This window comes from Aythya ferina, assembly GCF_964211825.1.
Source record: "Aythya ferina genome assembly, chromosome: 11".
Classification (NCBI taxonomy): domain Eukaryota; kingdom Metazoa; phylum Chordata; class Aves; order Anseriformes; family Anatidae; genus Aythya; species Aythya ferina.
In genome coordinates this window covers 7,937,814-7,962,122 of record NC_140307.1, presented here as the reverse complement: position 1 = coordinate 7,962,122, position 24,309 = coordinate 7,937,814, and the positions used below count along the sequence as shown (strand labels likewise).

At 52.4% G+C, this 24,309-nt stretch overlaps 2 protein-coding genes and 1 long non-coding RNA gene across 3 annotated transcripts; 1 reads left to right on the top strand and 2 right to left on the bottom strand.

The window, feature by feature from the left end:
- Positions 1-6,621: 6,621 nt before the first annotated feature.
- Positions 6,622-10,476, bottom strand: MRPS11 (mitochondrial ribosomal protein S11). Its single transcript, XM_084532688.1, has 6 exons — positions 10,324-10,476; positions 10,148-10,243; positions 9,936-10,025; positions 9,080-9,209; positions 7,539-7,604; positions 6,622-6,985 (listed from the first exon to the last, which is right to left on the bottom strand). Exons 1-6 carry the CDS (start codon positions 10,374-10,376, stop codon positions 6,878-6,880), a joined length of 543 nt encoding a protein of 180 aa, XP_084388814.1. The 5' UTR covers positions 10,377-10,476; the 3' UTR covers positions 6,622-6,877.
- Positions 10,393-12,935, top strand: MRPL46 (mitochondrial ribosomal protein L46). Its single transcript, XM_084532687.1, has 4 exons — positions 10,393-10,662; positions 10,787-10,979; positions 11,616-11,789; positions 12,463-12,935. The coding sequence occupies exons 1-4, from the start codon at positions 10,486-10,488 to the stop codon at positions 12,711-12,713; spliced, it is 795 nt and encodes a 264-aa protein (XP_084388813.1). The 5' UTR covers positions 10,393-10,485; the 3' UTR covers positions 12,714-12,935.
- Positions 12,936-20,127: 7,192 nt separating this feature from the next.
- LOC311442935 lies at positions 20,128-23,701 on the bottom strand. Its single transcript, XR_014696955.1, has 4 exons — positions 23,615-23,701; positions 22,191-22,252; positions 21,630-21,820; positions 20,128-21,112 (listed from the first exon to the last, which is right to left on the bottom strand). It is a non-coding gene; the product is annotated as an uncharacterized lncRNA (long non-coding RNA).
- Positions 23,702-24,309: the final 608 nt, after the last annotated feature.

The window sequence follows — 24,309 nt, the reverse complement described above, 5'->3', positions numbered from 1 at the left end:
TTGGCTTGCAGTTGTTTTTCCCCATTTTTTTATTGTATTACTAGCCCAAGTTGTACTCAGACTCTTCCTTTAGTCCATTTGCCTGGCCTTGTGGCCATTTGCTGCTGCTGCTCCACCATCAAGAGGCGAAAGCTGACCAACACAGCTCGCTTGGCAGAAGTCATCACCTACCCCTTGCTTTTAATTGGGTAAGGCACTCGCATTTCCATCTGTGTGTTGCACCCAGCCACGAGGATCGGGGCTGGGAGCGTCTGAACGGTTCTCCCCAAAGCCTGGGAGCCCCCTGCAAGCTGCTGCTGCTCTGTAGTGACCCAGCATCGTGCCTGTGGGTTCCTGTATCCGTCCGCATCGTGGTCCTGAGAGCTGCTTTCCTTTGAACCCGTCCTCCATTTCGTGTCTGCACTCCTCCGATGCTTTCCTTTGGAGACCTTGAGCATGTCAGAAAGCTCTTGAGCCTGTGCCTTTTCAGAGCGGCACTAAGTGACAAGGAGATGCTTTGCTTGGAAACCACGTTTGGCAGGCACTGGAATCCCATCTTTTGTTACTTCTCGTGCTGCCTGCTTTCAAAAAAAACCAATATAAAAGCAGGACACTTGCGATATTTGTTATATAAACTGCATTAGGCAGCGAGCCGCAGAGATCCCGATGGAATCAAGCCGGTGTGTCCATTAGCGGCACGTCTCTGCTCAAGACTCCTCTTGGTTCACCTTCCAGCCCCAAGTGGCTGCCCCCTGATTTAGCTCCCTGATGTTCTCTATTTATTTACCGACCCCTCCTTTTGCTCAGGTGCTGGCGTGCCTGTTACGCTTCCTTCCCTTGGTCCCTCTTGACCCAGCTGGAAGAATCACGCTTCGGATACTTTAGTTCATACACTTCTCTTTATTTGTCTGTCCTGTTTCTGTCCCCTGTTCCTCTTCTGCTGTTTCTTCCTGCAGGATCTCTCAGGACTTGGAGAAGAGAGATGGTGATGGCTGGGAGGCAGCGGGACAGGTGGCCCGACAGCTTCCCTCTGTCTCTGAACCTTTATTAGAGAGCTGGGTCCTGTGGGCACGCAGTGGGACAGGATTTTGTGGGCCTGCTTTTGCACTGCTCATAGCTGTTGGCATGCTGGCACACCTGTACCTTCCTGCCTTGTTAATGTGGCTGGAAAAACTCTTCTGGCCAAACACTCCTCACAAGAAGGGAACAGTGAAAGGGCTTTTATTATTTTTGCTGGCCCTTGCCTGCTGAGCAGGGGGTGGAGGGCATCGTGTGTACCTGTAGGCTTTGTGCAGGGGGAATTTTTTACCTTGTCTCTTTGTTTCCTCCCTCCCATGAGCGAAATCCTTTCCTTGGGCACCTTCTTGCCGTCTGTCCGGAGTTCTGTCATTTGGCCACCGAGGGAAAAAATCATACGGGAACAAGGGATGGGAATTTGGGGATAATGCTGCAAAGCCTCCGGTAGTTTCTTGACACTGAATTCTGCCTCTTTAGAGCCAGGAGCACGTTGCTGGGTGCTGCTTGGAGGCGCAGCGAGGAGCGGTGCCGGATTAGGTGTTCCCGCTGCCCTTGGCCAGCACTGGGAGATTTCGGCACTCGCCCTCCCGCCTCCGGCCCAGCGTCGCTACGGCAACGGGGAGAAACAGCCATCCGCATGGAAACGGCCTTGCTGCGCCCAGAATCAAGGGGAAAACGGGTCAAAAGGCGAAGTTCGGAGGGGCGAGGGGTGCCGGCAAGCAGCCCTGGCCCTGCTGTGGCTGGGTTGATTCCTGCCGTGAGCCGCAGTGGCGCTGGGGACCCCTCCTGAAACAGCAGCATCGCCCCCGAGCAGCCCTGGCACGCTCCCAGCTCTCCAGCCTTGAAGGATGGCTTTCATTACTGCTGCCCTGGTATTTTCAGCCTGTCCTGAGGTCAGGGTAAGGCCCAGATCGGCAGTGCACAGCTGGGTCACCGTGGCAGCCCTGCCTTCAGCGCTGCCCAAATCCCCCCTTGGACAGGAGAAGGGGCAGCTGGCAGCCAACCGAGGTCTCCTGTAACACGGGGCAAACACGTGGCACGGCGATGCTTGCCCTCTTGTAGGGATTTCTCTGCAAGGAGCTGGTTTTGGAGCATCTCCCGGTGCTGAGGCTTCCCTGCCGCACGGAGGAGCCCGGGGGCTGCCCCGTCTCTGTCCCTGTGCCGGTGCCGTTGGGTAGTGCTCGGCCCTGACAGCTCAGGAAATTGGACATTTACCTCTGCCGTGGATGCAGCAGGAGCACAATGAAAGGCAGCGCCCAGCCCCTCGCGAGGGGCGGCGTGGGGACCATTCCTGGCAATTAGGAGAGCGAGCTGCCTGCCTGCGGGCTGCTGCGCGGAGAGATTGGAGCCGTATTTTACCACCTCAGCCTGGGAGCTGCTGAAAAGGCTGCTGCTAAGAGGCTGGGGGGGGGAATGTGAATCTTTCTCCTGCCCGGCTGTGTTTTATTTGTTAGCTGAAGTCCTGTGTGCGGTGGGAAAGCTGGTCTGCTCCTGCACAGAGGAGCAAGCGAAGGAAAAGGGGCTGAAAGCTGGAGTGTTTGGTGGTGTGGCTGCGAGTTTGGCTTTGCCAAGTGAACCGTGAAGTGGTGAAGCACCGAGGATGGTGCTTCAGGAGGGGTAGGAAGGTTTTGAGGGCTGTCGTTGCTGCTTGGGGAGGCTTAGGAGCAGTTTGTAAATACGGTGCTGGGATGATCTTGGTGCTGTCTTTAAAGTGCCTGAGTGCAGGCCCCGAGGAGCGCATCGTGCTGCAAGGAGGGCTCTGGGGGTGGCTGCTGGGGCTCCCCAGCCGCGGAGAGGTTTTGGTCCAGGTCCCAGCGCTGTGCGCAGCCTCGGGCAATCAGATGAGGGGTGTAGGAGGTGAGCTGTGAACTCCAAAGGAACAAAAAGACCCCGAGAAGTGGCAGGAGCAGAAGGGGAGCTGGGAGGGCACGGCGGAGGAGGTGTGAGTGGTTTCAAAAAAAAAAAAATTAAAAAAATAAGGAAATAGGAGCAAGGTTTGGCTCCCCTCTGCAGCTCCCTGAGAGGACCCTTCACCGTCAGCCCGGGGACTTGGATGCTATTAGGCAGTTCATTAATAAAACCCCTGAGCGGTTCCCACCGCTGTTGAGCATCCGTTAATGCCTCTTGAGGTGAAAGGAGGACGGTGGAAAAGCACAAAAACAACCTGAGGGTCCTTGATCTCTGCTTGGTCTGAGAGGTCAGGGGCTGAGGCTGGAGGGGCGGCTGCATGGGGACGCGGGGCGTGATTATCTGCCCCAAGTCTGAGTGCCAAACACAGCCTGGCTTGAACCCTGAGCTCTCAGAGGCTCCCGAGGGGCGTTTTGGGGTTATAAACACCCAGCCAGGGACCTGCCTCGTGCGGATCTGCAGCCAGGTATTTGTGCACAGAGGGAAAGCGTCAGAACCCGTGCAGGTGGCCCTGGCAGCAGGGTTGCGGTGAGCCACCCCTGCGGCCACAGGTTCGTAGCGCTGCAGGGTCTGTCCCCTTCTCCTCACCCGCTTGTGTACAGCCAGCCATTAGAGGACACTGACATCGCTTAATTAATGGCTTAATTGAATCTCACAAAGGGATTGGAATTGGCTGCCTGACTCCTTGCCACTGAGGCTCATGGAGGAAATAGTAAATCAGCAGTTCAGCGGATAAAGCTGCACGCTGGCTAGCAAGCCCTTGCTGTGGGGGCTAGGGGAAGAGCTGCTCTTTCCCAAATAATACATGTATGCTCTTAGGGATAAGTCTGGGGGCTGTTTCTTCCAAGCCACCAGGTGTCATTCGTGTCCAAGGGACAGGTAACTGAGTTACACTCAGTCTCCAAGGCACTCGTTAAAGGCCAGACAGATCAGAGCATCTTATCTGCTGGCCAGAATAGTGTTTTGTGTGTCATCCCCTATGTGATGGGGAAAGGGCTGTGGGGTGTGTTAAAATAGAGGGCAAACACCCAGAAAGGCCATGGTTGAACCTGGATGGAGTTTTGCAGTCAGTAGCAGCTTCTGAGCTTGTTTTCAGGGTGGGATTAAAACAAAACAACAGCAACAACAAAATTTTCTGAGAGTTAAGGAGTCAAAGGTTAGGAGGAAGAGGAAGGAAGGGAGAGAATGTCCCAAAGCAATGGGGAAGCCCGAAGGGAGAGGATGTGACCCTAATGAGGGTGCTAACGCTGTGGCCATGCTACTCAAGTAATTGCTGCTCAGGAGGAATGAGCCAGTGGAACACGGTATTCCACCCAGGCGCCAAGAAAAGCAATTAAAACTGGTAAATGCCAGTGGCTGACTAAAACCAGGCCTTTAATTAATAGTTTCATCTGAAGAGTAAGGAAATCATTAAGTGCTATTGGTGTCTATTAATTCCCTGCTAGAGGAACAACAATAGAGGGTTTAAAGACTTCTTTCACCGTGCAGCGTGTGCAGGGAGGAGCAGCTGAGCCCTAGCACAAGGAAGGGAAGCTGGCTTTGTGTAGCCGTGCGCTCCCACAGCACCGACAACTGCCCCAGAAACCTGGGGTTTGCTGCAGAATTAACAGCTCAGAGCGAGCCTCGAGCTGGGATGTGGTTTTGGGCTGCTCCACCAGGGCAGGAGAAAAAGGGGGTGGAAAATCCAACCAGTGAAAAGCTGTAAAAATGAGGCACTGTGCTGGAGAGCTCAGGGAGGGTATGTGGAACTGGGGGGTTGGAAGGCAAGTGTGGCTTGGTATTGTACAGATCTGGCCGCTGAAAAGAGTGAAAAGAGTGTTAAATCTTCTGGAAAGTGCAAAATAGATGTGACTTGGAGGAAGAAAATAGGGATAGGTACCAGCAGCAAGTGGAGCAGACAGGCAGGTGAAACGTCCCGCTGTGTAAGCAGAGGTGGTGCATTGGTGGAGTTCATCAAACGCTCACAAAGGCTCAGAAGCCAGGGGTGTTCAGAAGCAGCCTTTATAAAGGGCACAGCCTTGATTCTAAGTCTGGATGAGCCAAAGATTTATTGTAGCTGCTATTTGACTCTTGAGTCATCCACCTACTCTTCCCTGAATTTCAACAGGACCACGGATCTCTTCCCAATCTTGTTTTTCAACCCCTTCCCTCATATTGATCCAACACGGGCGCTTCCGCTGCGTCGCTGCTACAAGCAGCTGGTGGCAGAGCACGCTCGTGTTTGGATTTCTGCGTGTGCCCTGTGCCACACCGCGCTGCCAAGCCTGCCAGCAGCTGGTGCTTCTTTGTCAGGACTCAGCAGGAAGCAGGACGGCCTTGCTCTAAGGCACATCCGTGTTTGTGGCTGCCTCCCCCACCTGGCTGCCCAAAATACTCATACTAAATGTGGTTTGTCGCAGACGTGGCCTATTCTCCTTAAAAAGAGTAGCATGAAGTCACCAGAAGCTCGGCCATGTTTTGGAGCAAGGGGGAAGCTTGTCTAGTCTGTCACACAGGTATGGAAGAACCTCTCTGCCTTGCTGTCAAAGCTGTGACAGCTCGGGGAACTTCCCTGCAAGATAACCTCTCTGTTCAAATTCAGCCAGTCGGAGTAAGGGAGGGGATTCATCCGAGTCTTATTTTATTCTCTTCTGTCAAATGCAACTCACCAGGCTCTTCTAAGCAGACTGATTTCTTTCAAAACCTGCTGCATGTCACTCAGCCCCACGAAGGAGGTTCACTGCCTCGTTGCCATGGTACCCTTTCTCTAAAGAGGAAGAGAATAGTTAATTATGCAATTTAAGAAACTAAGGAGGAGCGACAGAAAGAAAAATAATCGAAAGGAAGATTCTGGGTTTGTGATGAAACTGCTGGCTGCACCAAAACACGCCGTGTTTACAAGTGAAACGTGTGCCCAGTGTGTGCTGTGTATAGCCCAGGATTCTCTGGCAGGGTGGGTTTCCCGTCACTGCCCTGTGCTGGGCAGTGGGTTTCTGCCACCCAGGAAATCAAAGGTATTGTCAGTCAGCGCTGTTACCTTCCCTGCTTAATCCTCCAGAGAGCCTCAGACATATTTGCTTGGCAGAAATTCTCTCTGGATGGAGCGGGGACGGCAATAACACATCACAGCCCTGTGACAAGCCCATGCTGCCTGTGGATATACAGAGGCACAGTTCAAGCCGTAAGTGTTTTAAATCTCCTTGGCAGCATTTCATCATTTCTCAAGCCTGCTCACTCCCTGCTTGCTTTCCCCAGGAGCTCCAGCAAATCCAGTTTGTGGGGCAGAACCAAAGGGGCTGCGAGCAGCAAAACTGGCACAACCTCAGCCCCTTGGAAGGGCTGGTGTTTTCCCTTTGCCAGCTGCAGCTTAGCTGAAACACAGCAGCACACCTTGGCCAGTAAGGGATTCAGGCTGCGGTGCTCCACGCGGTGTGGACAGGGAGCAGCTCCTCCCGCATGCCACAGGGAGCTCTGCAAGCCAGGCGGAAAGGAAAGGGTTACTGCGTCTGTTGCCAAATGTGTGCGTTGAGAGAAAGAGGGAAGGAAGATGGAGTGACCCCACGCAGTTGTTTACTACAGCTGACTGCGAGGAGGGCTGATTCTGCTCGTGCTCCCCTTCCACATAAGCAGAGCAGTAGTAGCACTGAGGGCTAGACGAGAGCCACACACTGTGGAGAGAGGAAGAGAGCAGCTGAGAGGCAATAATAATCCGAAATACTTCTGGGAACACAGCGGGAATGACTGTCGGAAGATCAACATTTTAATCAACAAACTTTGTACGCAAGAGGCTTCCCACGAGGGGGTAGCTGCACTCCTGCTTTTACCACCAGCTCCTACCGCCTGACCTTCCACGGCCCAGGGCTGTCTTCTCTGAGCTCCCCTCAGCAAACAATTCCCGGGAGGGGGCCTTTCTGGAGTCTGACACGAGCAACATTCAACCCAGTCCCTGTTGTGTGAGCTAGCATTGAATGCAGCGTGGCTCTTCCACTCCCTCTCACATTCGCCGGGCTTTCCGTGGGCGGCAGCCGTTGTGTGGAACCGGGGTGTTGTCGGTGATGGAGATGATCTCCAGGCCTCCCATGGTCAAACCCTTGATGGCAGCCTGCGGGGTGAGACAGCAGACGACACGCTGTTAGCAACATGCTGCAGAGCAAAAGGGGATAAAAAAGCTAAAGGAAAAATAGCTTGGGCCCCTGCCCAAAAAATCAGCTTCTTCCAATAGTTCTATTTTGTAATTATCCTGTGGATAAGTAATTAGTATCAGAATATACAGTTTAAAACTATCTGCTTCCATTCTTTCGTCAGATTTCCCATCAATTTTGCTACTTTACTTGGAAGAAGATCCCAATACAGCTTTTATTCTGTCTCCAGAAGGGAATTATTCTAAAATTCTTATTATTCTCAGTTTTCTTTGCTAGGCATTTGAGTGATGAATCCTTCATATCACTTTCTGAAAATAAATCCCACAAATAGGTGTTGTCATAAGACTAGCCTAAATTAAAAAACAAAAAAACAAACAAACAAAAAAAAAAACAAAACAAAAAAAAAAAAAAACAAAAACAAACAAAAACAAAACAAAACAAAACAAAACAAAAAAAAAAACAGAAGGATGATGTCTGGGAAAGAAAAATATATGAGAAGAATCTGACACCTACTTTGCGTCCTGGTCCCAGTCCTTTCACCATGACTCGTACGTGCAATACACCCTTCCCACGTGCTTTCTGAGGGGAGAAGAATTGGTTAGTATTCTCTTTGATGTATCTACTGCTGCTCTGGCTCCCCTGGAGCCTTTCATTTGCTTTTGACCCACTATCACAGTATTCTCTAACTAAAAATAAAAAGTAGATAGTAATGGATACAGAAGAGAATGATGGTGGTTATTGCACAAAGCCAGACAGTAGAAGAAAAGGAAGCCTGGATACAACTGTGGCAGTTTCAAGAAAACTTGTGTTAAGCTGTCAACTCCGTATACAGAGAAAGTGTTAAGATCAAACGATCTGTGACCCGAAGTCAGGACAGAAAATGACATATCCATGGATACCTGGCTAACAAAGAGTAACTCAAAGCTGTTTTCCCCTTCTCTAATGCAGTGACTTCTATCCTGCGATCAGTGGATTCCTTCTAGAGGGTAAATGAGAAAAGTGGGCAGGCTTTATACCTGCTGTGCAGGAGTCCACACTTTCAGTGCAAAAATTTTAGGGACTTGCAAATTGACAATGAAAAACACCTGCTGTAAAGCAGAGCAGTGCTGCCACCAAGTGGAGCTCTCCTGAGTCTCTCGGTTTGCACATTCAAGTGCAATTAATCTCCTACAAACTTTAACAGGGATGGGAATACATCTGGCCAACCACAGCTATTGAGCTATTACGAGGCTCTGGTGAACAAAGATTAATAGTGAAAGTGTTCTTATATTCCTCTGAATCAACCATAATAAGCTGTTGGCCAGCAGCAGCACAGAACACCTCTGACATGAAAGGTTCCATCTAATTGAGGACAAGGATTTTCAGTTTAACCTTGCCTCATGTTGCTGTAACAGGGGCCATAACATTGCCAGCTTCATCTTTTCCTGCTAACTGGACGCCCACGTGTTTTTTTTAGGAATTACTACAGTAAACCGTATGCATCTGGCAACTACGTGCCCAGGGACATTGCTTTTTCTGACTAGAACTGCTGGTAGCAGCTCAGCTCTCCTGTGGCAGAGAGCAAATATAAAACATTCAGCCAGTAATTACAGCCACTTCTCAATCCCCTGCAGTGCAAATTAAACTGCTGCTGTTTCAGGGGCTTTTATTTCCAAAATGGCTGAGGTATGTTCACTTTGAATAAAAGAGCTACGAAACTGGAGCTAAGAAAGGCTACAAACTACATTTCTCAGTCACAGCGTGCACAGCTAAGATCACCCTCTGGGCATTTCTCACTGCTGTTTCAAACACATTTTGTCAGTGTGAAGATGCTCACTGTGTCAGATGAAGCTAGGGAAACTGTCAGCAAACAGCGTGCTGCTCGAGTGCTAAGGAGCAGAGGTCTGGAGTGCTGCTCATGAGCAAGGGATAAGCAATGTGAACAAGAAGCCCTACTTTCCCCCGAAAATAGCTGAAGTTACTGTACTTGTCCTCCACTCCCCTGTACCCAGGTAGCAGCAGGATGCAGTCAGGGACCCCCTCTTGGAGGGTGACAATACTCAGCACAGACTCACCGTTGCTGCCGCTATGCCGGCTGTCTGTGCCGCGATGGCAGTTCCCTTCTTGGCGTTCTGGAAGCCTTCGGTGCCGCAGGACGTACGGGCAAACGGCCTGTTGTCAAAGCCGACCACTTGGATGTGGGTGCTACAGAAAGAGGGGGGCAAAAGAAAGGAATAAGCTAGCAGATGATTTAATTCTCCAGTTTCTCCTCGTTCTGCAAAGCTTCTCAAAACGCGTGGCTCACCGCAGAGCTCATCTCCCCTCTCAAAGCCATCTGAACTCACCCCTCTCTTTCAAAGTATCTCAGTTATGCTCACCAGCTGCAGAAACCTGCCAGCAGTGAAGTTCAAGGTCATGCCTGGAGAATCGGAGATGGTAAAATCTTTCTGGGTGACCTGCTCCGCTAGATATCCCTTGGGTACAGCTAACCCTGTCAGACCCACCTCTTACTGTGAGCATTTTACCTTTTCTATGCATTAAAAAAAACACAAAACAACACTTCTCGAACTCAACAGACGTTTAAGAGGCGGCACAATGTCACACTAGGGTTCACTAATGAAACACAATCATCTCTCATGGATAATACAATGACTTTTTCAACAGCTGCACAGTGCTAGAACTGAGGGCAGGAAGTACCCTGCCATTAAAGCCATCAGCATCTAATTATTCCTATCAGAACGCAGCCAAGAAGTAGTAATAATCTTATTAATGTTAAAGATGTTATGAGGACAGTTATATGCACTGACGTTTGCAGTCAGCAGTACTATCCCCCCAGCCACGAACTTCCCTGACATTTTTCATTTAAATTGACCGGCCCAGGCACGTTATAAGCTTTCATTTCACAGGCACAGGGGAAGCTGCTTTGCTCACTTGTTGTATGTGGCCTTGACGTGCGCTATCGGGATCTCCTCGTAGGTCTTCCCATCCCACCTCATGGAGCTCCTCTGCAGGAGCAGAGCGCTGGGGAGATAAAATCAGACCGTCAGACACTCGCTCTTTGCATCCGGCCAAATTTTACGCTGTATCTTCAAGCAATTTGGGCAGAAACACGGGCCGGGGGCTGCCCCTGCCCCAGGACTCACCTCAGGTCTCCGACGCTCTGCCCCTCCGCCTCCTGCGCGGGCTCCTTCGCGGCCAGCTCCCGCGGCCTCCACAGGCCGGCATGCAAACAGCGGGCACTGAGGGAGAAAAAAATAAAGCAAAACGTGAAGAAAGGAAATAAAACAACCCGAGGGGGCTCATCCCGGCCGCCCCTCACCCGCGGGCCGCCCCGAGCAGCCGTTGCCAGGCGACGGCGAGCGCCGCGCTCATGGCGGCCGCGCGGCTCCCCTAAGATGGCGGCCGCCGCCTTGGCGCGAGGCAGGGCGGGAGGAAAGATGGCGGCGGGCGGGCGCGGGGCACTGTGGGGAAGGGGAGGGGGATGATGGCGGCGGCCGGCGGGGCTTTAGCGGGATGGGGGCGCTGGGTGAGTTCTGCTTCTGGCGCTGTAACGCCCCGGCCGTGGAGGCTGTTCGGGGCGCTGTGTTTGCTGAGGTTGCCCCGCATCACGCAGCCGCTCCGGAGGGAGGAGGAGGAGATGGCGGCGCTCATGGAGCAGGTAAAGCTGGGGGAGAAGGAGGGGAGCCCCCCGGTGCTGCTCGGTGTGAGGGGTTTTGCCCCAAAACCCGGTTCCTGGTGCTGGTGGGAGCCCTGAGCAGTCACACCTCGTGCTGTCCCTTCAGATAGAGCTGGAGAGGAGCCGCTACTCTGACCACGAGGTCCGCAAGCTGGAGGAAGAGGAGCGGCTGAGGAGGAGGAAGGAGAGCTCGTACGACGACGATGAGGCGCCGGGAAAAACTGTCATCATGGCCCAGGACCTGGAGGACAAGTGGGAGCAGAAGTTGCTGCAGTTCAGCCCGGCCCCGAGGGTGACAGGTACCGTCTAAAATTGTGTCTTGGCAGGGGGGAGCACCCTACATAAAACCACACTCAGGTGTGTCTAACAGAGAAGGTACTTGCTAAGCTTCTTGTTTCTCTAAAAACTTGATGCTTTGGCAGCATGGCTAGTATGTGTGTGAGGAGTTAACTGGGTTATAAAGGAATCAGGGCTGCAATGCTGTGAAGGTAGGCACGTTCACACAGCCTTTTGAGACCAGAGTGGGGAAAACTTGTGTTGTTCCCAGGAAACTTCCAAGAAAAACCTGAGAAAGTTTGGTTCCTGTACTTGCCTGTCATTCTTACTGGGTCTCCAGCTTGACAGAAATTAAGCTGCTCACTGCAAATACCCTTTGAAAACAGAAGAGGTACGCATATGTTTTAGCAGTGCCTTAGAGTGCCTGTACTCAGGTAGAGTACATCTTAGCACTACGCTTTTGCATTTTAGCAGTTCTGAATCCTGCTTTGGCTCCCAGAGTGACTGAGAATATTTCTGTATAGAGTTTTGCCTTGTTCCATATATCTGCATTCTGTCTGCATGGTTTCTAGAAGGGTGTAAGTTGCAGAGAGAATCCTGCTGATCAGACCAGTGCGGCTGGGAGACTGTTTCGAACACATGTTGTGTTTTTTTGGCAGATGCTGATAAAAAAGATGATCGGAAGTCTCTGAACAGGAAGCTGGACAGTAACCTGATGCTGCTGGTGAAGCAGAAGATTGGTAACCAGGAGCTGTGGCTCCTGCCTCAAGTGGAATGGCAGCCTGGGGAGACTATGCGAAACACAGCTGAGCGAGCTATGGCTATGTTTTTGGGTATGTAGCTTGCTGTGTGCCTGCCTCTTGTTCCTCTTTGTCCTAGTCTTTTTTTTTGTTTTTCCCCTTGTTCTACCTGAGGGATATTTGCCATCTGTGGTGAAATTGCCTCCCATCTGCTGGGAAGAGAGATTTCATAGCAGTGGGACTGTGCTCGAGTAATGGGGTTTCTGGCAAGATCCTGGGTGATCTGTGCCTTAACTGCACTCAGCTGTGCTGCAGTGTGAGGGGCTGCCAGCCATCAGGCTGGGAGCTGGGCTCTCTGGCTGCCAGCTGCTGTGGTGCCAGGCCTGGCCCTTGCAGTCCGATGTTTGAGCAGCACCAGATGCCCCCTGGATGGTCTAAGCTTGCTCCAGGTGTGCAGCTTCCCCCCTTCCCTTTTGTCACCCTGTAGCAGCTTCTGTGGCAGATGGGTGATAGCAAACACGTGTGTCCTTGCTTTTCTGCGTGAGTTGGCAGAGCTTGATATTCTCTCTATCTCTCAGAGGGCTTGATGAACTTGGGACAAGTCACTTTTTCATGAGAAAAGACTTTAAATGGGCAGTATTTCTGCCAAGAAGAGGGAACAGTCAGTCTGAATCAGATATAAGGACCATCCTATACTGTCTGTCTGTTATTACAGGAGAACAATTACAGTTGCTCTGTGTTCTTACATCTTATTTTCTTTCTCCAGGAGATCACATTCAAGCCAAAATCCTGGGGAATGCACCACATGGGATTTACAAGTATAAATTCCCCAGGGCCATCAGGACTGAGGATAACGTGGGAGCCAAAGTGTTCTTCTACAAAGCCTTCCTCCAGAGCAGTGATTTGTCACAGGCAGAGCTGAAGAAAGATTATCTGTGGGTCACAAAGGATGAGCTGGGAGCTTACCTGAAGCCGGAATACCTGAAAAAAGTCAATCGATTCCTTCTGGACTTATAAGTGATAAGCTGTGCTCCAGAACATGGGGAAGACATGGGATGTGACTCTGAGGAGGAGAAGAGCTGCTGCTTTGTGTGGCCTCTGTATATAGGATATTAAATAGGGCTCTGGAGGATAAATTGCCTTTGCGTTACTTCCCACTTCTCTTCACCAGGCCTGTTCTAAATAAATATTAAAATTTATACTCTGAAGTGAAGCTCTCCTCAGGGAGTTCTTCTGGAAGTGCATGTTGTGATCTGTTCCTCTCCCAGGTGTGCAACTCCCGGGGGCTTTGGTACCCAGGAGGCTCGCTGTCCTCACCAGACCCCTGTCACAGTCTAGAGCTCAAATGGCTTCTTCTAAACTTCTTCTAAACAATGGCTAATGCTTGTCTCTGACACCTGCTCTTCAGTAAGAGCAGCACTGGGGAGTGATCTTGTGTCCAGGTGGGAATAGCTGCCCTTAAGTGTAAGGGGGGAGTAGCCAGCTAGATATAATGGGAGACCTGGCAAGGGAGTGATTTTCTTTGGCGCCATCCCAGCCCCCTGAGGCTGTAGTTTTCTGGAGGATTGTTACGATGCCCAAGGGAGGATATGCACACTGCAGTGTGCAGCAGGGCAGCAATCAGTTGCTTACCCAAGGATTAGCTTTTGCAGGCCTGGAGCAGCTCCACCAGCATTTCCAGCAATGCCTTCATCTGTCTGGACATGGTGGCCAAGCTCCCTCTGTGATCCCCTGGAACCCCTTTAGCTTCTCCAGAGGTGATCAGCTCATTGGCACAGCTGGGCAGGAGGGCAGCAGTCCTTAACCTGTTCCCCGTGGGTGGAAGTTCCTCCAGCCAGGAGCAAGAAGCCTGGTACTGCAGAGAGGGCAGCTCATCGTGGATCACGGGCAGCAGGTGAGGGCTCACAAGGCTGGGCAGTCTCTGGGGAGCTGGAAGCTGGGTTGTTCTCATCTTAGTCGTTTAATCAGTGTTGAAGCTGCCTCTGGCCTAACAGTCCACAACACAGTGACCATGAAGGGGACAAATGCAGTGGGAACTGGCAGTAGCTTCTCAGATGAGTGCTGCTTTCCCACATACACTGAGTCAGTCCTTTGGGGCCTGAAGCTGCAGTAACAGTGAAGGTGAGTAACACTCAAGCAGCAGCTCTTTGAGGCTGAAACACTAATTTTTGCTTGCAAGGGGAATGCTGCTCTAATGTTCCTGCTTCCTGAGAGCATCCTTCAAGGTGACTTTGAGTTCTGTCCCAGCGTGCAAGGCCAGCCCTGCTGCTAACCCAGCCCAGCCAGGTCTACCTCAGGTAGCCCAACGTGCTGCGATTTCTTTACTAAAAGAGCTATCCTGTGATTATATGGTGCTGGCTTGCCTCTCTGGATCTGTTTTGATTTCTTGGGGTGCTTTTTCTGGTTGTAAATGTTCCTGTTTGGTAGTCAGACCGTGGGCCCGGCGCTGGTTGGACTTTGCACGGAATCAGCCTTCAGTGGCAGGGGGAGAGAGAAGGAGGAAATAGGTGTCGTTAATCATCTGGAGAGGGTTCAGCCTCCAGAGGTGGAACTGAGATTGCTATATATATTATATCAGTCCTTTGGGAGCTGCAGGCCTCAAATTAAAGCTGTCCTTAATCACTCCACAAGTCATTGGGGCGTGGGGAGGGGTAGCACAGCAGCCTTCCATTTTCTAATGCTGGGCAGATGGAAGCTGCAGGCTTGCCATAAACTATAAACAAAACAAAACTTGGGTTCACCCTTGCAGGCCTGGCAAAGGAGGCTGCCTGCAGCAGAGAGCATTTGCAAAGAGGAAGTAAATGGGGAGCAAAATGTGTGCCTGCAAGCTGCAGGCTGTTGGCTGCTGTCTGTGCTCAGCCCTGTGCAAGGGGAGACTTGTCTTCTCTGAGACTGAAAGCGCCTGCGGAGGGGAGAGGTGAGTATTTCCCCTCAGGCTGTGCCCCTCGTAGCCAGGGGCTTTGGTGCAGATGGCCAAAGACTGGGCTTTTTCTCTGCCCCCTGATTTTAGGCTGTTGTTGGCGCAGTAGCACCCAGCTTCTGGGCAGAGCTTTGTGTGCAGGGCTCAGGGCATGCCCCTTGCCGAGGTCTCTGCGCCATTTCCCGTGCTAAAAGCAGGTTTTGTGCTGCTCGATGAGGCTTTCAAAGCATATGAGCTTGTGTTTAATCAGTGCTTTTTTGTTCTCAAAACAAGGAGCACAAAAGAAAGAAAAAGCTGTATGGAAAGCTTGGTGATGTTGAAACTCAGACAGTTCTTCTCTGGCTTGCTGGAGCAACAAGTCTGTGGGCACTGTGTGTGCTGAGAGGTGTAGCACCCTCCAGCAATGGAGAGGCCAGAATCTTCGGCCTCTTTTATGTTTTATCTTTTTCCTCAGGCTCAGGCCTTTGTTCTTACAGGCTTCAGGTGCGTAACAAACTGGGTCTTCTCTGGAAGCTGACATTGTTGCTTTCTCAGCACCTAAACCAGGAATCTCTGCTTCCAACCTGCATGGGAACTGTGCTCTTTTTTCCTTCTAGTGTTTGTTCTATTTAAGGACCCTCAGCCAGGTGCTGAGAACAATCCTAGATCCTCTCACTTGGGTGCCTTTGCTCACTTTTTGTTCTGTGTGACCTGCTCCCCTTCCCTGTGGCCTCTGTGAGCAGAGCATCCTGCAGGCTGCACCATCTGGGGAAGGAGCTGGAGGGTGCTGACAGTCAGCCTGCAGAGACTTTCTGCTGCTCAAAGCTGTGCTCAGCACAGAACACTTCCTTCATGAAGGTGGTTCACAAAAGCCAGCTTGTTCCCCCTCAATGAGCAAGGATGTGTGCCATTTAGATGCCTTCTCCCTCATGCAGTGGTGCCCAGCAGCCGTTGCTAAAAGTCTCCTGAAGCAGAAACAAATGTAAGGATCAATTGCAGCCTAAAACCCCTGCATCTGAGTTGTTGCTTCAGCCACCATGTTAGAAGAGAGAGATTAAAGCTTTCTGCGTGACAAATGGGATGCTAGCGCTCCCCTCCAGCCATGGAGAGATAACAAGTCCTAATAAAACTACTTCTCAGCTTCGCAGGTACAGGTTTCTGCTGTTTCCCCTACAAAATGCCTTCCTTAGCTGATATCCTGCCCTGTCTGGGGTTTGGTGGTCTCTACGCAGAGCCCTGTGTGCCTGTGTAGTGCTGTGGTAACACCGAACTGCTCACAACCCCATGCTGCCCATGTAACAGGCAGCTGGTAGCATTTGTTCCTCCTCCTGGCTGTCTCCAGGTGACCAAAAACTTCAATATTTGGAAGATAAATGCATGTGGAACCAGGAGGGGCTGACAGCCGTGGTCTGCACTGCTTCAGGGAAGCTGTCCCAGAGCAGAGCCCCGTCCAGCTGGGATGAGGGTGGGTGGGTAGAAGTTGGGCTGTACCCGTGGGGTCACCCCTGTCCTGTCCCTGAGGATGGGGGGCCTTGTGGCTGGCTCCCCAGCAGCATCGGTCACCTGCTTTTGTTCTGTCCAAGCTCCATTTTTGAGTTGAAAGGGATCTGAAAGGGATCTGTCTATGTGGGGGGAGTTTTTTGGCAGTCCCTGGGGTTTCTGTGAGTGCTGTGTGCTTACAGAAGCAGCACGGAGCGTTCTGCTCAGGGCAGCCCAGGTGCCCTGCAGAAAATGCTGTGGGAAACCAGGTTGAGGCAGGTCACCAGCGACAGGAGCGGATCAGCTCTCACCCTTCTGTTTCGAGGATGCCTCTTCCCTCCCGTGTCTGGAAGGACGCTGAGCGGGGGCAGGCAGAGGTAAGGACGGGCGTAAAAGGAGGAGAGCTGCTGGGAAACTGGGGCTCGGGCAAAACAGCCCCAGAAGCTTTGCTGTTAATACCCAATCCTCAGCACCAAGCTCTCCAAAAGCAAAGCCAGGAATTGGTGAGGTAAGCACAAAACGCTGACAGCAGGAAGCTCCTTCAGGTTGTTCTAGATACAGCTTTGCTGTCAAGGCTGCTTTTCCCGAACAGATCGCGGGGGTTATAAAATCCTTTGGCAGGACTTCATAGGCAGGGCTTGGAGACCCAAGGGCATTTCTCAGTTGAAATATGACGGGGTGTTCAGCAACATTAAAATGAGGCTTCTTCAAAAGCCAGGCGAGGCAATAAAGCCTTTAAACGGGGTGTGCAAGGCTTTGGGGCTCAGCAGAGCCTGCTCCAGAAGCAAGAAGGGTGCTAGCAGGAGCTGGCCACTTGCACAGCTACAGCAAACACCCCATCTCGTAATTAACTGAGGCAAAAATTGAGGAGAAAATGTCCCAGGTAACAGTTTGCAACTGATTCCCGCGGGCTGGGCTGCTGCCTGCCCGTGCTGCCCGTCCCCTTCCTGCTCACCCTCATCTATCACAGCAGTTCTGCACATCACCCTTCTCCTTACAGGTTTTCCCCTCCCAGATGTTATTCCTCTGCGTTTGACCTGTGGGGGAAAGTGAATTATTGGGGAAAGGGACTAGGTGTAATCCAGGTTTAATGGGCGCACAGAAAAAGCACACTGGGCTGGGAGGGAGGCTTGGCCGGTGTCCTGCTCTGCAGGCAAAGAGAAATTTATCTGTGTGTGTGTGTGTGTGTATCTGGCTTCGTGATCTGTGAGCTCTTAATAATGGGTTTGGTGACCTGCCGGCAGCGTGCTCCCTCTGCAGAGCTTTCCCCAGTCCCCGGTTAATGTAACGGGTCACAAATCCCATTTGCTTTTGAATTCCGAGTAATCCTCTCGCTAATGTCCCCTAGCGCTTTGGGAAGCGTTGGAGGTGCTCAGAGCCTCGTGCTCACCAGCGAACCTCCTTCTGTGTGCCCGTGAGGCCCTGTCCTGCCCTGCCTGGCTCTTCCAGGTGAGCGGTGCAGCCCCTCAGTGTCGGACACCCCCGTGTGCCCCTGCCCAGCAGCAGTTGCCTCTCGAGCCGTGGTTTGCCCTTTGTACGTGGTGTCACCTCCCCATGCTCCGGGCTGTTTGTTCCTCTTTTCCCTGAGGGTTTCCATCAGGATCTGGGTGGATTCCCAAGCCCTCACCCTGACATCAAGTGAGGAGCACGGTGGGGACTCCCTGTGTGGGGCCCAAAACCCAGATGTCCCTGCCTCCAATTTAAGAGCTTTAATCCACTAAGGATGCTGTCGGGTGTTGCTGCCTGTGAAACGGCTCGGTGCTGGGCACTAGATGGCAGGCAGCGACTGAGAAATCCCATTCGTGGAGCTTTCCTTCACTTCCCTTCCCCCTTAAAATCTTCTATTCCAGCTCCTGTTCTCCAGAGTGGGAGCCTGAAGGCTGCTGTGGGGACTGCCAGTTCCTAACCACCGTGCCCAGGCTTGGTGGCTTGTGCCTTGAAGGGTCCCGGGGACCAGCAGGAGGTTGTGTTTGCTCCATGGAGGCTTGACAAGTAACCAGGGGCTCAAAGGAGTCTGGAGAGCAGGGAAAAGAGGCAGGGAGCAGGCAGGTTGAGTTTGGTGATGGAGGATGTTTAGGGCTGTAAGAGGGTTGGGGGTATGGGGGGGATGGACCTGTATGGGGTAGAGAGAGGGGCAAAAAGTGGTGGTGGGTGTTGGGTGCGGGCAGGCAGAAGTCAGCAGCTCCTCTGGCCACTTCCCAGGGCTCGGTTGTGCAGGGGTTGCTTTAGAGAGGGCGTTGGACACGGCTTCACCTGGCTGAGCTTTCGGGGCTTTATCCCCACGGGTGGGGATAGAAATGGAGTTGCCAAAAAGAGAGGGTGCAGCCATGCCCCTACCCAAAGTGTTGCAGCACGTGCTCCGAGGGAGCAGGACTGGCCAATTCCCTCCCCTTATCCTCCCTCATCTGCTGTGGGTCTGAGCTGGAGGTGTCCCTGTGCCCTGCTGGGTGCTGCCCCCAGCCCTACAAAGCCCCCGTGGTGCTGGGCACCTGCGTGTCCCCTCCAGGCACGGTGCCACAGCCCCCGTGCTGGGTGTTGTAGGTCCCTGTAAGCACCTTCCAACAAAAAGGGGATTAGCTATAGCTTGTTAGAGGCCTCGCAGGGAGGGAGAATAAGGCTCTTTGCTCTGAAATGTTCTCTTCCCCGGGATTACAAGATAATGCATATGAAACGACATTAGCTCAGCCAGGTTTATGGATTATTTGAAAATCAAATTCTTTTAATCTCATCCACCATCTGGCAGTGCCGTGGCAGCCAGCTCGCTGCCGCTTCCACCCTGGCTGCGTCGCAGCGAGGGGACACCAGCGGCCCTGGCCACCTCTGAGCATCCTGGCACGGGGGCCAGCCCTTGTCCTGATCCCTTTCTGATGGCGTGGAGGTGACAAATCCCAGGAGCCACCTCCGAGGAGCTGCGGGCTCTCTGGGCGTGCACAGGGGATGTGTGAGTGTGCAAGGGGCACGTGCTGGATGCTGGTGTTCCTCTGTGCCGTGGGCCCCTGGGGAGAGGGGACGAAGTTGGTGACAGCCCTGCCTTCACCCAGGGGGCAGCCAGCCCCTGCTGCCAGTTTTCGGAGGCGAAGGCAGCCAGGCTGCAGCGTGGCTCAGCTCTCGTGTTTTTGTCGTGAGTTGCTTTGCCCTCTTCGCTGAGCCTCAGCAGGATCCATCCATCTTCTCCCATCTCCTCCGAAACGCTTCTGCACCTACTAGCAAGGAGCTTTCTAATCTCAGTACCCATTTAACACGAATAAAAAGCCTTCTGGGACAGTAGGTCACGGTTATGCAATTTAGCTCGAGTCGAGAAAGGGCCTTTATAGCTATGAATATATGAATACTTAAAGCACACATATATATAACGTCGGTTAACAGCGGGACACGGAAGCATAACATATACATAGCGCCGGGCTGACGCTTTGCTCCTTGGCTCCCTCCAGCAGGCTGGGGCTGCTCTGCCTGCCAGCTCCAGCTCCTCGGGGCTGGGGTCGCGATTTTGTGGTGCTGTTGGCTCGGAGAATGGCTGTGGAGGGCACGGGGATTGTGCTGCAGCCACCCCAAGGTGGGCATGGGGTGTGAGAGGTGAGAATGTGAGCCCTCTGCCCGCAGGTAAGGGCTGGCAGCAGCGGTTTGCTGCTGGGGTTTGTGTGCCCTGAGGACAGCCGCCTGCAATAAAAAGGGAAAAGCAAAGAGTAATAAGAAAAGAAACAGGGTTTTGAAGAAAAGAAAGCATCTTTTCTGTAGGTAACTAATTACACAATCAAAGCATTGTCTGTGTCATTAGGATTCCTTGTTTTTTCGGTGTATTGTGGTTTTAATTAAACAAAGCCTTAGATTGTTTCTTTAATTTTTTTTTTTACCCTCCTTTGTAACAAAATCTTTTTTTTTTTTTTTTTTTTTTTTTTTTTTTTTTTATTAGTGCCAAAGAATAAATTAATTGTGTAATTAGTGACTATTACTTTGTCATTCCTAGGAGGATTATTTCCAGCATGTGTGTGTGTAGTGGCTGGGGAGTGGCGATGAGAAGATGTTTGGCACCAAGACTCCCTGGAAGCTAACAAGAGGAGCGTGGAAAGACTTTGCCAGGCTGGCTGGAGGAACCCCCCAAGCCCTGATAAGCAAGGCATCCCCTTGCTTATCTGCACTCCTGTGAGTAATGGTGGTTTGGGTTGGTGCAGAAATGCCCTCCAGAAGGCATCCTCGGGCTCTCCAGAGAGGGAGCAGTGGCTCGTTCCAGGTGTCCCTGCTGGTGACGTTCAGCCCGCACCACTACATTTGGCACTGTATGGGACAGGGGTTGGCACGGCTCCCCTGTCCCCAACACCTGTAGGGCACCCAGCAGGTTCCAGACAGGAAAAAAAGGAATTTAGTGTGCAGCAAGTGACGGGGCCTTAACAGATCTGCACTTATGATCTGGGGAAAAAAGAATGGGAATTAGAGGCTTACGAGGGATTAGCAAGCATGAGCGCCCATTTCTGTGTGTACAGCTCCCTTGTAAATCCCTTGTGCCACTACCCCGATGGAGAGTGACACCACTGCAGCAGTGATATCAGCGTGTTGCTGCTGATTAGGAGACCCAGCAGTCCTGTGGGGCTCTCCTGGTGGCCTCCTGCCCCTGTTTGCAGCTCGGGGTTCAGCTGTGAAACCACCCTAATTTCAGGCAGCCCCGACCCCCGGTGGGACAGACACCCCGGGAGCTCTGCCCCCCTCCTGGAGGGTTTCCATCACCTCCTGAAGTGTTCGAATTGAGGCTTGAAGCATTCCAGCTGCCCTCTCCTGGGGAGTTTAAAGCAGCAGAAGGGAAAGGGATGCTGGAGGATCCTCAGGTGGCCCTGCAGCGAGCTGTAGTGCTGGAGAGAGAGCTGGGACTGCTCGGATGGCTCCTGGATATATCTGCAGGTGTCCTTCAGCTGTGCCCAAAACCGTGTGCTTCTGGTCCCAGCTAGAGCAGGAAAAGCTCCTGGTACAGGCGGTGTCTGTTGGCTTCGAGTACTGCCTGCCCTCATGGCTGTTCCAGCCCTCGGAGCCCTGGAGGTGTGCGAGCCGCCTGGAAATGATTAAGAAATGGTTAAATGGGTTCCCCTAGAGAGGGATTTTGTAAGCAGGGGCATGCTGAGCAGGGAACTGGGAGGGAGGAGCAGGGAGCTGCGCGTTTATGTGATGTCAGGGGCTCCGTGTGCAAGGGAAAGGTCTTGTTTTCACTAAATATATTTAAACCATTCCCCCCCCATGACAGCAGGTCTCTGATCTCTGACCTGGCTCCTTTCCCTGCTGTCAGTCAGCTGTCACTGTACAAACATATGAGACATGCTCCCAGCCCTGGGCACAGCCACCTCCTTCCATGGAGTCCCCTCCGTGCCCCTCTGTGTCACCTCATTTTCACTTGGGGGCTGATTTGGACCAGAAAACCTAGTTTCTGCCACCAGCCTGGTGCTCGGATCCCAGCGTGTGCTGGAGACCCTACAAAAACTACCCCATGAGCACAGCCCGGTGCTGATGAGCACTGACGTGGCCCTACAGGCCCTGCCTTCACTCATGGGCAGGATTCCCCCTGGGAACAGTACCTGGGGAAGTCGGGTTTGCTTGCCATGGGTGTTGGCCTGCTGATGCAAAAATCCCTCCTTAGGTGAAGGAGAGAAGCAGAGCAGAGAGCTCGACAGTCCTGAGGCTGGTGAGAGCAAGCTCCAGGTGCTGAGAGCCCAGCTGCGGTGATTAATGGCACTTCTCAGCAGAAGGTGCTTGAAACTGATGTTTTCTGGAGAAAAGAGAGTGAGATCTCTGCAATAAACTAGGGAGACGTTTTATTTTTTTTAAAATTTTTAAAGGTGTTTCAGCTGATGCAAGCAGTTACACCTTCCCGGGTGTCTCTCCCTGCTCGAAACCCTTAAAAGAAGAAAAACTGGTGAGAAAAATAGCTGTTTGGGTCAAGAGACAGCCAGACTGGGGCATCATGCAAGTGGGGCAGCACCACCCCTGCTCCCTGGGTACCCTCCGAGCTTCCCCCAGCCTCTGGGATGAGAAATGCTCAGATATTCCCCCATCACTGCCCTGACCCGAGGATGGCAGCCTGGAAATCAGGCAGGACATGCGTCCCTGGGTGCTTTGAGATGACCCAAAAAGCAAACCTGGTATCGCAACAGAGAGCTCTCCCAGCAGGCAGTGTTTCAAGGGTTGAACCGGAGCTGGGCTGTAATGATGTAAAAAAAAAAAAACATTCAATAAAAATATTAAGGCTGGCTTTTGATGCTCCAGCTAGATCTTAAAAGGGTTTCACGTTTCCTAGAGCAGAAACACCAGAGTGCTCTGCATCTGTTTACTATGCAGAAGGGTCAGGAATGGCTCTTCTCCCTCCAGGGTCCCCGCAGCTTCGCTAGCAGAATTAAAAGGCACACGCAGAGCTCCAGCAACGGGTGAAGAAGGGAGGAGAGGGGAGGAAGAGAAGAGAAGAGCCTTCTGTTTCATCCCACCTGCTCCGTGATGGGGACTTGCCCCGGAGAGTCGCAGGAAAATCCTGTGTAAATGGAACATAAATGTTTTATGAATTCAGCCCTGGTGGAGTAAATTAAAGGGTCATTAATGGCCTCATTAAAGAGCTTTGCACTTTGTTCTGAATTATGAAAGCTATCATGCAACGTTAAAACTAAATGGAGTTTTGGTCGGGGTTTTTAAACTCTTTAACTAGTTCTCTCTCCCCCTCTGCCTCTCTCTATTCTTCTCTCGCCTTCATTTTTTCCTTGTGATGAGAGATGTCTTTCGAGGGAGCCGCCTGTAGTGCTACAAACTCCATTTCAATTATAAATCTCCTTACGCTCCGCTAATTGCCCAGGATTTTTCTCGAGAGCTGCCTGAGGTTAACGCTGATGAAGAAAGAGCCCTCTTGTCTCGAGCTGGGGCCTCCCTCCTGCCTCTGGCGAGGCGTCAAGCTGGGAATCACCTCCAGTGGCACCCAAAGGGGACGTGGTGGGGGACAACAGCGGATTTTGCTCTGACTTTTCCTTGGTTTGCAGCAGGCTGGGGAGAAGCCCCAGGTAGCACCCACCCCAGGGCAGTGCTGGAGCCCAGCTCCTCCATCCTGCTCCTCTCCATCTAACAGCGCTCACCCCCGACACCCAGTAAGGACACATTTTACCTAATTTTAGGTGTTGCTGTGGGTGGGTGTTAGCAGACAGAGGGTTTTGGATGGGGCAGAGGCACAGTGGCCTGGCCAGCCCAGCCAAGGGGACTGGGTGATGGGGGCCAGACCCTGCCTTTACACCAGGGTAAGGGAAGAGCACACGGGGCAGTCTCACCAGGCCGATGAAATCCCCATCCCAGAGCTGCCATCAGCAGCTGGTGGTGGTGGGCACAGCACCACGGCACAGCCAGCCCTCCCCTCCCCTCCCCAGGCTCCCCCCAAGGCTCGTTTCTTTGACTTATCGACTTCCCTCGCCCTCTGCGAATTCTTCACGCAGCTACACAACAAATTAAACCCCTTATTAACTAATTAAGCTATTTATCCAACCAGGCAGGAAAGAGAGGAGAGGTTGTTATTATTTCTATTTTTACATACCTGCCAGAGGTGCACGTGCCCAAGCCACGCGTGGCGGACGGGTCCAGCTGAGGGGCCCCCACTGCTGCCCAGTGCCTTTACCAACAAAACCCTTTGGAGAGAAAACGTGATATATATATTTTTTTCTGCTTAATTGTCACACCTGGGAGCTATTTTAATGTCTTGAAGGGCCTCATTGACTTTTGGGGCTCTGGCAGTGGGTTTGCTGCGTGGAAATTTGTGGGGTGCTCTGAGGAGCATCCCTGGTGGCTCCGGCATCCTTGCAGCCCCCGTGTTCCCAAAAGTGCCATCTGTCCCCTGCAGGGACCCCTCCGCAGCCCGGTGTCACCGTCCCCAGGGTGTAAGGGCTGGAGGGAGCTCGGGGAAGAGATTCTTGCAGGGTCGGGCCCCGGGAAGGTTTGGGGTGAGCACTGCGGTGGGAGCGCCTGCAGAGTGTGCTGTGGTTTCAGGGATGCTGCGAGAGCCGGGCACGGGATTTTAGGGGTTTGCTGTGAAAAATCCCTGCTGGTGGCACGGCAGAGGGATGCTGGGGAGCCGGAGCTGGTCTGCACGGGGGGAGGATGTGAAAGTGGAGGGGGCTTGAAGGGGGATGGCTGCAGGAGCAGCCGAAGAGCCCCAGAACTGCTTTGCTGTGCTGCTCGCAGGGAGGTGACCGATAGGGACCGAGGGAAGGGGTGGGTATGGGTGGGGAGGGA

Coding starts and splice junctions, on each gene's coding strand:
- MRPS11 (XM_084532688.1), bottom strand. CDS start 10,376: ATGAGCGCGGCGCTCGCCGTCGCCTGGCAACGGCTGCTCGGGGCGGCC. Junction 10,244..10,323: donor CTGCTCGGGGCGGCCCGCGG/GTGAGGGGCGGC, acceptor TTTCTCCCTCAG/TGCCCGCTGTTTGCATGCCG. Junction 7,605..9,079: donor CCGGCATAGCGGCAGCAACG/GTGAGTCTGTGC, acceptor TTCTCCCCTCAG/AAAGCACGTGGGAAGGGTGT.
- MRPL46 (XM_084532687.1), top strand. CDS start 10,486: ATGATGGCGGCGGCCGGCGGGGCTTTAGCGGGATGGGGGCGCTGGGTG. Junction 10,663..10,786: donor TGGCGGCGCTCATGGAGCAG/GTAAAGCTGGGG, acceptor CTGTCCCTTCAG/ATAGAGCTGGAGAGGAGCCG. Junction 11,790..12,462: donor AGCTATGGCTATGTTTTTGG/GTATGTAGCTTG, acceptor TTCTTTCTCCAG/GAGATCACATTCAAGCCAAA.